The following is a 13,541-nucleotide window of genomic DNA, read 5'->3' on the forward strand; positions in this document are numbered from 1 at the left end:
ACAGATAAGAAAGGGATACAATTATTTTATTGGTTCAACTAAACTGAATAAAGTGGAAAGAGATACAAGTCACTAAGAAATTATCCAATATACCTTAATTGTAATTATAAATAATTCCACAAAATAAACTTGCATTTACACACAAGTTTAACAAACTTATAGATGATTATCTGAGTTAAGCATTAAGAACAAAAATTAAAACTTTTCAGTTCTACAGATTAAATTTGCAGCTATGCTGTCTTGCTAGTATTGAAATAATTTTATTTCTTCAAAATTTGTTTTACTGGTTTGTGTCAGAAGCAGGGCAGTGTTTCTGGAAGGAGGATAAGTTCCTTCCTGATCGCGTCAGAATGAAGCTTTCACTATTCTGCCCTTCAGAGGCTGAGGTGGTCGGTTGTTGTGCTGAATGGGGACAGCTTTGTCACCTTCAACATTTGATAGAAGACTTCGGAACTGTGCCAGCTGGGAGGAAGAATAAAATATTTAAGGAATCAAAGGCTATTAAAGTTACACAAAGCACTTTATTTCCAGTATAATCAATGCACTGATATATAAAAAACTAAGTTATTGATTGCAATGACTTCACCAATCAGAAAGGTGGAAGTCAAAAATTCCTTCACATTTCTTTGAACTAGGTATTTGGTTTAAATGATCAAGGATTGACTGGATTAGAATGCCAACTTTCTCAGAGTGTCAACTGGGCTAATTGGGTCAGTGACTTTCTGCTTTTGGCCTCAGTTTCTGTAGTAAAATTACAATCACATTGACTATATTCACTGTGCTGTGCCTTTTACCCCTGTGACTTATTCACTCCAAATCTGTACCTTCCCCTCCCCTTCACCTGTTATGCCCATCTCCCACCCTTTCCCCTCTGACAGCCATCCGTTTGTTTTCAGCTTGTGTGTCCGATTCTGCTAAAAATCTAGCCTATTTAGAGTAAGTGACTTCAGCTATGGCTGAAGGCTTCTTTGTTAAGGCACAATGTGTGATAATTTATGACTTCTCAGAATAATCACTTTCCCACCCCAAAATATATTCTTACCTTTTTCTTAAAACATCACCTTACAAAAACAAAACAAACAACAACAACAACAACAACAACAAAAAAAACCCACCAAAAACCCTGTCATTTAATGTAGACAGACTTTTAAGAGTTCCACAAAAACATCAACTGGCCTATAAAACTACTGAGGCATGAAAAAAAGTCACTGACTTCACAATTAAAAGAAAATTGCAAAAAAAGGAAATAATGATGGCAACTGGAAAAGAAATTGGCGTGTCCTCAACATTTTATCGCTCCAGATTTAACAGAGGCAAAACTTTATACAGATAGTGTAGTATGGAGCAGGCCCCTTAAATAGCTGATAGGAAAAATATTGAACACTCTCAGCTATTTACAATGGGTTTTTGTGAAGATTAAATGGGTTAATACACATAAAGTTCTTAGAATGTTGCTTGGCATGTAGCATATTAGTTATCAGTAGGCTGCATACATTGCCTGTCCTGTAGGTTTGTTCTGAGAATTGGCTGGCAAAACATGTATAAGGCACCTAATGAAAGTACTTGCTCAATCAGTGGTAGTTATTATTATCATAATTATAAACAATAATTAAAGAGATATTTTTTTGGATAGTTAATAATTAAAACCTTCAAAAAAGAACAAAAAACCTTGTCAACTCTCAAGGCATGTCTATTGTGAGCCATACTTCCTCAAAGTCTCAGTAGAATTTCCAGTGACAATCTTTTCTTTGTTTCTCAAACTCTTAGGAAGACACTTGTCAAGGTTGGATTTTTTTTTTTAATAAGGTCAAAAAGATAGTAGGGGTTCAGAATCTCATATTTTTTTCTGTATAAAGTAGAAAACAGTATTATAACACACATTTCTGTTTAATTATTCAATAGATCTAAGTCAGAAATGAATCTTTTTCACTGGGAGTGGAAAACAAACTCCTCAAAAATCTATTTGAAATCATAATGTCCACCTTACTATGAATTGAAGTGATATTCCTGCTTTGCACTCCTAAGTCCCACTCTTTCACCTTTTATACTCTACCTGTTCTGGGCTGATACCAATGCTCTCCTTACAGATGATCCAGATTACACTCTCATAAAGAGGAGGATGAGTCAGAGAGCCAAAGTAGGTCCAGTAATCCAGGGATGAAGGAAGGAGAGTAGAGGGGTCAAAATTTGTGAATGGGGCTCGTTTGCCCTGGAAGGAAAAGAAATGTATCATTATACCATGATTTAAAATACTTACAGCATATACATATATGGTATCTATGTTATATAATTTTGGTATATATATTGTCTTGATATTTTAGCTGAAAATTTAATTTTCCTACTATATAGTATACACTGGTGTGTTTGTAGACATAAACAATAAAAGTAATAGACTGAAAAATTGCTACACTGGCATTTTGGCCAAGCAATCTTCTTTCCTCATTTGGCTGAACATAAACAAATGTTAAGAAGTTTTAAAACAATCTATACTCTCTAGAAGATATTTCTCTTCCGGAATAAAACATTTATTGTTTCTTTAAAAAAATTGTTTTGTTTATTTATTTGTGAGAAAGAGGTAGAGAGAGAGAGAGAGAGAGAGAGAGAGAGACCGAGTATAAGCAGGGGTTGGGGAGGGGCGAGAAGCAGAAGCAGGCTCTAGGCTCTGAGCTGTCAGCACAGAGCCTGACATGGGGCTCGAACCCACAAACTGTGAGATCATGACCTGAGCCAAGGTCAGATGCTTAACTGACTGAGCCACCCAGGTGCCCCAAACATTTACTGTTTTTTTAGGAATGATGCCAGAAACTGTTCCAGTGACAAAACTATTTATTGATGTGCAAACTAGTTATGTTTTAGCCTTATTCTATTTATTCCTATTTCTGTTTTGGTTGTTTATTAATGGCTTGTTAATGGTATCTCAAAAAAATACCCCTAACTCCTGCATTTTTGTACTGCTAAAGAAATAGAGACATTTTTCTTCATGAAATGGGAAAAAAATCACATTTTAGTTGGATATAGTTTTTAAAGAAAATTTGAATGGCTATGAAACTTCTTCTTCTATAGGCTTCATCCTGCTGAAATAGATAATAATTGTGAAAAAGAAAAAAACAAAACAAATACCTGAGTCAGAGACCTCAGAAGCAAGCAATATCCAAGTAGTACCTTGATTTTCAGACTGGTAACTTTTGCTTTAGGCTTCCTATTCCCCACTTCAAATATGTAAATGGTTTCAGTAGTTCTGTGGATTCTTGTTCTCAGATTTAAATGTTTTCATTTATTTATTTATCTTTTAAAGTTTTTTTTTTTTTTTTTTTGAGAGAGAGAGAAAGAGAAAGAGAAAGTGTGTACATGCGCAGGTGTGCTTAAGCAGGGGAAGAGCAGAGAGAGAATCCCACGGAGGCTCTGCGCTCTCAGCATGGAGCCCGATGCGGGGCTTGATCCCCCAGGAATTGTGAGATCATAACCTGAGCTGAAATGAAGAGTCAGTCGCTTAACTGATTGAGGCATCCAGGGGCCCCTCTTGTTCTCTGATTTAAACTAATGTGTTTAGTCTATTTACCTTGGTTTTAACTGCGTTTAGGGCATCAAGTACTTTCTGCAGTCGTGGGTTGGCCTTATCAACCTGGAGATTTAAAAAAAAATGTGTGTTAGAAATTATTATTAAGTGAACCTATGTTTGGCTATTGTTTTTTTCAATTGGAAACCGTAACTGAAGAAAGGTAAGATATTTTCTCTCTGCTTTAGGAGAGGGAATTTTGTTGGTTGTATGTCCTTGCGGGCCCTTGTGCTCTGTAAGTTGTTCATAATGTGTAACCACTGTCAACCTAAAAACAAGAAACCAGCTCAAGAGGTAAAGTGTTTACTTGAGATCAAAGAATTACAATTCAGGGCACACAGATTGAGGTAGAAACCCAAATAGCGTTCTAATTACAGGACATACACTCATTTATAGAAGAGAAGGATGATCATGTCAGTAGTTTGTTTGTTTGTTTGTTTGTTTGTTTGTTTTTTGTTTTTTTGTTTTTTTACATTTTTGTTTTTATTTTTTTATTTTGAGAGAGAGAGAGAGGGTGGAAGGGGCAAAGAGAGAGTCCATGCTGTCAGCACAGAGCCCGGCTGAGGGTTCAAACTCACAAACTTTGAGATCATGACCTGAGCCCAAACCAAGAGTCAGACGCTTAACCAACTGAGCCACCCAGGCACCCCCATGTAAGTAGTTTTTGAGAAGAGTTCATTGGTGCTGACAAGCAGGGTGAGATTTGTACTTCACAGATTTGTCAGGTGAAGTGGTCACTACGTAAAAGTTCACTTTTGTTAGTTCTCTCAAATAGGATATTCTTGTTCTTGTTGATTTCTTGGAATATTGGTGGTTGGCCCAGTTCTAAGGTTCAAAAAGCAGGATGTGCAAGGCAGCTCTGAAATGGCCACTATATCTCTGTTGTAAATGGCTCTGTGTATGTCATTTTTTCACACCACAGATGAAGTGGAAAACAAAACCTTGGTTTTAATTTAATATGGACAAGATGTTCAGGGATATACAAGACAAAATCCAGGAATTTAGCAAAACTGTGATACAAAACACAACCTCTTACTTTTGGCTTGTTTTATTAGTTATAATGAGTACAATGCATGGCATGTTGTAAGTGCTCAAGAAAGGTTAACTAGAATTGCTATAATCCCAAAAGTTAGCTACCTGTGATGTTTATAATAAGACATATGTTTAGGACACAGAGCTCCTAAAATCCTTGGAATTTGCTAAGTGATGACAGTGATAAAGGTGTCTTTTGTTATGTTAATTAGGGGACTTCTAGACTGAATCTGAAGGTGAGGGCTGGTTGCCAGGAGAAACAAACAGGGGATTAGAGGGTTGGACCTTTCAATTCTACCCTCAGACCTCTAAGGACAGTAGAGGGGACAGGGCTAGAGCTTGAATCAATTGCCAATGGCCAATGATTTAATCAATTGTGCCTAAATAATGAAGCTCCTATAAAAACCCAAAACGACTGGGTTCAGAGAGTTTCCAGATTGGTGAATTAAAGGAGATACAGGTAAATCAGTGTGCCTGGGCAGTGCACGGAAGCTCTTTGCCTTTCCCCATACCTAGCCCTATGCATCTTTTCTATCTGGCTAGTCCTAGGTTATACCCTTGTATAATTAACCAGTAATCTACTAAGTAAAATATTGCTCTGAGTTCTGTGAGCTGTGCTAGCAAATTAAGCAAGCCTCTTTGAACCCAAGGAAGAGGTCATGGGAATCTCTGATTTATAACCAGTCAGTCAGAAGCACAGGTAACAACCATCTGGACTTGAGGACTGACATTTGAAGTGGGGCAGGGGGACTTGTAATCTTGCAAGTCTGAACCCTTAACCTGTGGAACCTGATGCTATCTCTGGGTAGATAGTGTTAGAATTGAATTCCTGGACACCCTGCTGGTGCCCAAGAATTGCTTGTTAGAGGTGTGGGGGGAACCTGTCACATTGGAATTTGGTGAGCAGAACCCAAAAGATCCTAGTATATCCAATTAATAATAACTTCCCTATAGGACTTTTCAGGGACTCCCCTATAGAGGGTTTCAGCAACATATGCCATTTTATTTTATTTTATTTTATTTTATTTTATTTTATTTTATTAACTATTTATTTTGAGAGAGAGTGAGCAAGTGGAGGAGGGGCAGGGGGGAGAGAGAATCCCAAGCAGGCTCTGTGCTGTTAGAGCAGAGCCCAATGGGGGGGGGGGGGTGGGGGGGTGGGGAGGTGCTGATCTCACAAACTCTGGGATCATGACCTGAGCTGAAATCAATAGTCAGATGCTTAACTGAGCCACCCAAGTGTCCCAACATCTGACATTTTAAATATTAACTGAACTTTCTTTATGGGACAATAATCCTCTTAGTATTTTTTTTTCTGATGATACATTAAATTGATAAATTCCTGAACCTATGAAGTAGAAGTTTAGAGGAAAAGAAATTTAGAAAAGCTGGAAAATAGAAATTCCACCCTCCCCCAATATCTTCCCATGTTAGCCCTACCTGAAACTTAATTCTCTCAAAAAAGGGAAAAAACCAAGAGAAAACAAAGCAACAAAGTATTCGAGAACTGTTTGCTCACCTGTAGCCATTAGTAGAATGGAAAATTTTAAAAAGAAAGACTCAGATATCTTTTTGCCTTATTTTATACTTTTTTGATGTAAGAAATTGTGTTAACCGAGCTCTGTAACTCACCTTCATCAAAACACCAATAATTGCCAAACCATCAGCCTGTGAGGCAGCTTCAGCAAAGCTGGAGTATTTTGCAGAATTCCAGTGAACTATGTGAAGCTAAAAATGATAATGTGGTCAATTAGTTATTTATACTTCTGTGAAGACAAAAAGTTATAAATTAACTTGTTAATATATGAAGATGTACTGTTGACTTAAATAACATTTATGTGAACCTTTATCCAGTGGATAAAAGGGCTATATTCTCACTCTTAAGAAGGGTTATGTACATTGAATAGAGTGGGCAATTTGCAATTTCCAGGGAAATAGTAAAATTTCTTTTCCCCTAATATTATAATTATTCAATATTATTTCTTTTAAAAAAATTGCTTTGGTATAAAAAGATCAGGAATTTGAACTGACTAGTTTTAAACACAGTTGAAATAATTTCTGTCATGTGAGATACTTTTTAGTAACTTTATGGGTAGGGGTTCCTGGACAATCTAGGAGTCTTGGCCAAGAACACATTCTCTTGAGCATATGTAGGCTCCTCTCAAATCATTATCTCTAGCCTAACCTCTCTGTGGAACTCTAGATCTGAATATCCAATATGTATGTATGTCACCTTGATATCTTCTTGGTATTTCCACATTGGTGTCTAATATGGCCAAACTTAACATGGCCAGAGTATAACTCTTGATTTTTTCCTTGCCAAAACTGTTTCATTTTCCCAGCTTTGGAAAAGGTACCATCATCTACCTAATTGCTCAATCAAAAAGTACCACAGTTACCATTAATTTCTTGCTCCCCGCCCCCATCAATAGCCCTCTTTCAGCAAGCACATCTCATAGATAATACCTCTTCACTTGGTTCACAGCTTTGCATTAGCTGCTGATTTTGTCTGGAATGTCCATAATCTGTCAATGGAAACCTTTTGTCTTGAATTAGGGCTGAACACAAATGCCACTACTGAAAGAATTCTTTTATGACCTCCTAACATAAAGTGATCATCTGGTCAATCATCACTTCCAATTAACTAGTTCTCTCCATACCACCTATTTAATTTCTGTCTTCTCTTGCTCTCTGGTTCTTGCTTCTCTCTCCCCTCCTCCTCTCTCCCCTCCTCCATCTCTCCCCTCCAACTCCTGCTCTCCCTCCCTCCCTCCCTCCTTTCCTCAATCACATGTGGAATTTTGTGGCTAAGTGCCTCTCATCTCTAGCCTGGATTATTTTTATTTTTCTTAAATTAGATGAGAGAATCACTGATTTAGATTTCTTAGATACAGCCAGATACCCATCTAAAAAGATAGTATTAATTTAGGCTCCGAGTCCATTTAATTTTAGTCTACTTTTTTTTGAGGGAGAAATGGGAAGAAACATTTAATAGGTTTCTGTAGTATTAAAAGTTATTAGCCAAGCTTTACAATGTAACGTAAAGCCAGTTATATGTGTATATAATTCCCAAAACTTCTATCAAAATAATAAAAGCACATACCCTGTAACCTAGTAATCCCTCCTATAAAAAAAAAATCTGCCCCACTGATGTGTTTTCACTGGGGTATAAGGTATATGTATTTGTTGCCGCATATTTTGGTAAAAGTCAAAAACCAATGGAACAAAAAGCAAACGGCATTGCAATTGTCCATCAGGGCGGGGGGGGGGGGCAGTTACATAAATTCTGACATATTTATACAATGAAATACTATACAAACATTAAAAGAATGAGGTAGAATTAACTCTACTGACTTGGAAAAAAATGATTATGATAAATTGGTAAGTAGAAAAAGTTGCAAAACTATTTGTATTACAAATTCATTTTGTAAAAGTAAAATAAAAAGTCAACCTGTATATATGGGAGAATATATATATATATTACATTTATGTATTATATTAATACATATAAAGAACAGAAGTTCTTCTTTTTCAATCTCCCAGATGCTCTGTTGACAGTTTGATGCAAATATTCTTGATTTTTCTATGTATATACAGACGAAGAGTCTTGAAATGGATCACAGACTTCTGTGTGAGGGCAAGTCAAGAGGGTGGAGGGTGGTGGCCTACAGCAGGAGCCCTCAGGCCCTCACTTAGGCGTATGTTATTCTTTGTATACATTCCTATGGTTAAACTTGCACTCTTAGTAGAGTCTTATTGAAGTGTTCCAGCCTGGCTACACCTATGCCACTGGTGTGTCCAAACCTGAACATTTGAATTAGAAGCAAATGGTGTGGTCAGCTTAGAGTCAGAGCTTTAAAGGAGAGCAGTGTCTCCTCTTGATGTTGTTGTCAAGGTAACAGTTTTTAAGGCATTCTGAAGAGAGAGATGCTTCTTGGGCTCAGGAGCTCAACTCCAAGTTCAGCTACCTTTTTCACATGCAAAATTTCCTTCTATTGCCAAACTCAGTACGTGCCTGTTTGATTTTAAAGGGGCTTGGGAATTCTCCTATAGAGACCAGAATGCTCATTCCTTTGGAGCTATTATAATGGTGTCTTATATAGTAAAGCAGCTGCTTCTGAGAGTAATTCTCAGTGTAATTATGTCTCAGTTACTAAGTTACATTACCTCTCCAGAATATTTGACTCCATCCACTGTGTGTTCAGAACCATAGTCATTTGTGCGGCCCCAGTGAAAATGGAACTGACTGAGCCTATAGCTTTCAGAAAGAGGACCACCTCTCAGCACTAGAAGAAAAAGGGAACTACTATTAGTTTTATGATCATAAGCTCCTGCTTATCTTTGCATTTAATATAATCCCACACGAAAATGGATTGAGTAGAACTAAAAACAAACGCTGGTGCCAAAGGCATTTTCTTGTTGGATTTTTTCCCACATCCACGATGATGGCATTCATATGTATGGTGCATCCCTGACCATTGCATTGAGTTATATACAATTCTCAGCCCATGAGCTGTAATTTTACCTTTTTCTGCTGCCAAGAAAGTATATTGGAAGGTGGGTGAATTATAAGGATTTCCTCGAACCTGCTTTAATTTGCAAGTTTATTCATTCATTCTTTCAACAAAGACTATATAGGAAGTATGCATTAAGATCTTTAGTAATTTATTTTGAGTAACAAATTACTCATCACATACTTTTTACTAGTCAAAACACAACAGTGTATCTTGATAGCTTTGTTTGAGAATGCCTGTCCAGGGACGGAAAGAAAGTGCTAGGGGGTCAGTGAGGTCACTTTAAAAATTTTAACATTGAATGACTATGTCATTTTTAGAGAGTCTACACAATCATATGACTAATTAAACACACATAACACCAGATCTCATATAATACAACAATGGACATAGCCCCAAGGTGCTTAAAACTTAGGGTCAGAACCTTGCAGAAAAGTGCTAAAACAAGTCTTGCTTTTTGTCAGTAGAATTGTCTTATGAAATTGCCATTCGATAGTTATTCAAGAAACATTTATGAGAATCTTACCATGTAGCAGGAAATGTGCCAGATTCTGGGGTATGAAGATAATTCAGTGACTACAGTATAGAAGTGGAGGGCGGGGGCGGGGGGGGGGGGAGATAGACAAGTGCATTTAAGCACTGAATAAATCTTGCAAGATTTATGTAAGACTTACATTCTTACTGGTACCCGAGAACTTCACAACAACAGAGCTATTTTTTTGGAGGTAAAAAATAAATACATTCTTCACTCCGTTTCTCTTTCCTACTGTGCTCCTCTGTCCTCATTCCAATTAGAGAATATTTGCCTTTTCAGTTTCATGTTCTATATTCTATATTCATTATGATGGTTCATTAAACCTTCTTGGGAAAAAATACTGTTTATTTAGAGAGTGTGAAGTGAGTGCAAAGATTCTAGAGACCAGAAGAGATGGGCTGGTGTCATGGAAGAGAAGGGCTGAAAGAAGACAGAGCTGGGGGTTCCAACATTCACCTTTACCACTTGGGAGTTTTCCAGAAGTCCAAGATGCTTCACCAGATTGCAGTTATGTGTACTACACACATGCACAAAAGACCGAGGATGGTGTTTGTGTTTCTTAAAGTCCTATTGTTTAATTTGTCCCAGAAGAGTTAAAGAAAACATAACCAGAAGGATCTTTTGGCTCACCTGATCGGTTATCATTGTCCTCAAAGCTTACATGGAAAGAATGTCCCACGTTGATAATTTCTTTGGCTGTGGCTGGATTGTAGGAGACACTGATAGGTTTAAGAGAGGTGTCACGTTTGGTTTCACTGGTTTTAATGTCAATGGGAGATTGGTTATTTCCGTTTGCAATAGGGTACAGCTTGCCCCATTGTTCAGGACCTAGCAAGGTAAACACATGCATACAATCATCACATGTCTGATTCCAAGTTTTAGGAGGATAACTAGTTCTCTGCTTATTAGACTAGGATTAATTCTGGTATCTTAAATGATATTATATCTAACTTAATGAAAATTCAACATTTAAGAATGCTCCTTTTCTATACTATCCTATGAAATAGTGTATTTGTCAACACCACAATAAATATTTTACAATTAGCACTAGATTTCTAAAATACAGATGAGAGAGAGAGAGATTGAGAAAGAGGAAGAGACAGAGAACACATTTTATAGACAACCATGTCCCAAAGGACAACTGTTAAGGGTACATACAAAGTTATTATAATTATTCAAGTCAGGCAATTCAAACTGTTAACCTAGGACTGTACAGCTATTTTATTTATATTTATATTTATTTACTTTTTAAAAAATGCACAATATCTCTTTTACTGGAAAAGGCAATGAGCTAGTATTTTGTTCTACATGAACAGAAGAACTCTTACCATTGTGGTCATCATATCCCCAGTCAGAACTCGCCATGATCTTCTACTTGGTTTTCTTTTCTGCAAACAAAGGTAATTCCTGGAATAACTGACTGCAAGTAAGCATGCAGGAAACAGTGGAAACCACCTCGTGTGGGTTTTTATAGAAACTTCTCTGCCCTTAATAGGCCACTATGTCATCATCTCTGCCTATCAGGAAATATAGATAAGTAAAAAATAAAAATAAAAAAAGATATTATAAAAAAAAGCCCACAAACGTCAGGTCAGTTTCAATTGTTTTATTTTCTTATATCATAAGAGTGAAATATCTAAGTCATAGATTTTATAAAACCAGCCCCATTTCTCTCATGTTAGTAGAGATATAGCTAAATACTTTCATATATGAGTTGTTGGGTTTCCTAAATTAAAAATGGATTTGTGCACTTGATATTTCCAATTATACCCTTGCTGGATACTTAAGTAATACTACAAATGGTAAGGAGAATAATTCACATGTTTATATGATGGTTGCAACTAGTATCATGATGTTAATTTAAAACCAGATAACAAAATTACTGATCATTTATAATATATGCTATCTATGAAATACATTTCACAGACACACAGGATTAGAAAAAAGTCCTTTGTTTTAAAGCAATATTGTAATTCATAAGTGGAGACAATTTTATTGATATTGAAATTCCACACAGCTCGTATTTATTTTACACATCAAATTCAGTTCTACTGGAATAGAAACTATTCTTTTATATGCTTCTATACAATTTATAAAGCAATTTCACCACTACCATATGCACAAAAATCCTACCGAGTAAGAGTTATCATTTTGTAGCTGAGAGATATTGAGACTTCATCAAAACTAGCAAGAAGTCAAGAAGCCAGGCTTCAGCCACAAGTCCAGTTGCTTTTTTCACTATACCCTATGTGAAACCTATGCGACCTATGAGGTGGGTGATCCCTTAATTCTCCTCTTACATCTACAGTTCTCTTACACCCAATTTAAGCCTGAACCAAGATAAGAATTGCCACCTGTTGAGTGACAAGAAGATATATGGAACCTTTCAAGCAGGCAAAGAAAACCAATTAGGAGGTATCAGACTCTGGCTGGGTCCATGTAACCAAGGCTCTGAACACACTCAAAGGAAATACAACCAGAAAAATCAGCTTTCACAGTAATGCTTTTTCATGTCATGGTAGTTATTATCTCCTTTCACACTCTCGAATTGTCTGAGGTACCTAGGTTCCTTGAAGGGAGAGGAGGGTCAGGCACAATTCTTAGCTAGTTTGACTAGAGAGACATATTGTTTGTCCCTTTTTGACTAATAATGGCCAACTGCCTCAGATACAGTGGGGACTATGGCTCATGAACAGAGTAGGGAGAGGTCCAAGCTTCCATTCTATGCTCTGGTGGGCAGAAGGAACTATTATGTAAAGGGAACATTTTTTTTTAAGGTACCATTTATTGAGGGCCCAGTATGTCTCAACTGCTGTGTTGGAAACCTTACCTGCGTTAATTCATTTAAACCTCACAGCAACCAAATTAGGCATTAAGATCTGTATTCTGCATAAGAAGAAGGCTTCACATAGGTGAAGATACCTCCTATGGTTACAGAAGCTTTTAAGTGGCTACTTACATCCTGTAAGTCTAGAGTTTAAATCTAGATCTAACTCCAAAGCTTATACTCCTTCTTAAACTTCCGTTGTCAATAAATGCCCACAGACTTCCACTTGATTCTGTTTTCTGGAGGATTGGATTAGTTGATCTGTTCTGATCTGGCTCAAGATGACCAACAGTCAGACTTGATTGTTGCACTTACTTCATTCCAGACTTGGTGTCTCAGGTTGGCCAAAAGTTCATGCAGTGATAGAAGGTACTCTTTGCCTTGTACTTGCTTCCCAATATTTGCTATTTTGCTAAAAATAAGTAAACACAGAACTATTTTAATTAACATATTTGAAAAACATATTTGAAGGAGACGACCTCTTTTCATTATATGGTTATGTGATGATTCATCACACGAGTATTTTAACATTCAATATGGGATGGTAATTCATTTAAAGTTTTTGGCACACAATTACTTCAAGCCCTAACTATTATGACCTTTTATTCCATTACATACCTGGGTGTGTTTGTGTACTCCCACAAGCAGAAAACTATATAGAGAAAGGATGTAAAATTTAATGAGTACCTATGGTTTGAGTCCCAACACCCCACCTATTTACTTTTATTCTCTTTTTTCTGCTTACAAACTTTGCCTCTTTCAGCTTAATATCTCTACTCAGTCCAAGATGTCTTATTTTGCACACTTCTCTTTGACCTATAGCCTCCCCACCGCCACTGCCTTTCCTGTTCCAGGGCTGTGATCTTTGGACTACTTTTGCATACCAAGGAGCTCAATCTACACAGCTCTGCTCTTCTAAAATAACACTTTATTTCCTAAGGCCATCAAATATTGAAGAGGACTATTTTTCCTGATAAAATATTCCAAATAAGTCTAAATGTACTTGAAAATGAATCAGGAGCAACGAGGCTGATGGAAATTTTTTTTTTAATGTTTATTTATTTTTGAGACAGAGAC

At 36.8% G+C, this 13,541-nt stretch overlaps 1 protein-coding gene across 3 annotated transcripts; it reads right to left on the reverse strand.

Moving 5' to 3' along the window:
• Nucleotides 1–294: 294 nt before the first annotated feature.
• CA1 (carbonic anhydrase 1) lies at nucleotides 295–11,002 on the reverse strand. Of its 3 annotated transcripts, XM_007084317.3 has the most exons (7): nucleotides 10,966–11,002; nucleotides 10,268–10,465; nucleotides 8,756–8,874; nucleotides 6,221–6,316; nucleotides 3,560–3,622; nucleotides 2,054–2,209; nucleotides 295–462 (listed from the first exon to the last, which is right to left on the reverse strand). In XM_007084317.3, the coding sequence occupies exons 1-7, from the start codon at nucleotides 11,000–11,002 to the stop codon at nucleotides 346–348; spliced, it is 786 nt and encodes a 261-aa protein (XP_007084379.1). In that variant the 3' UTR covers nucleotides 295–345. The 3 variants fall into 3 exon arrangements, with proteins under 3 accessions (XP_007084379.1, XP_015393983.1, XP_015393984.1); XM_015538497.2 differs by lacking the exon at nucleotides 10,268–10,465; XM_015538498.2 differs by lacking the exons at nucleotides 8,756–8,874; nucleotides 10,268–10,465 and having other exon boundaries at nucleotides 10,966–10,980.
• Nucleotides 11,003–13,541: the final 2,539 nt, after the last annotated feature.

This window comes from Panthera tigris, chromosome F2, assembly GCF_018350195.1.
Source record: "Panthera tigris isolate Pti1 chromosome F2, P.tigris_Pti1_mat1.1, whole genome shotgun sequence".
Taxonomy (NCBI): Eukaryota; Metazoa; Chordata; class Mammalia; order Carnivora; family Felidae; genus Panthera; species Panthera tigris.

Bases quoted from the DNA above. Each gene is read 5' to 3' on its own strand.
- CA1 (XM_007084317.3), bottom strand. From the start codon at position 11,002: ATGGCGAGTTCTGACTGGGGATATGATGACCACAATG. The intron at 3,623-6,220 runs GTGAGTTACAGA...TTAAATCTCCAG, and splicing joins TTATTGGTGTTTTGATGAAG to GTTGATAAGGCCAACCCACG. The intron at 2,210-3,559 runs GTAAATAGACTA...TTTTCCTTCCAG, and splicing joins TAAACGCAGTTAAAACCAAG to GGCAAACGAGCCCCATTCAC.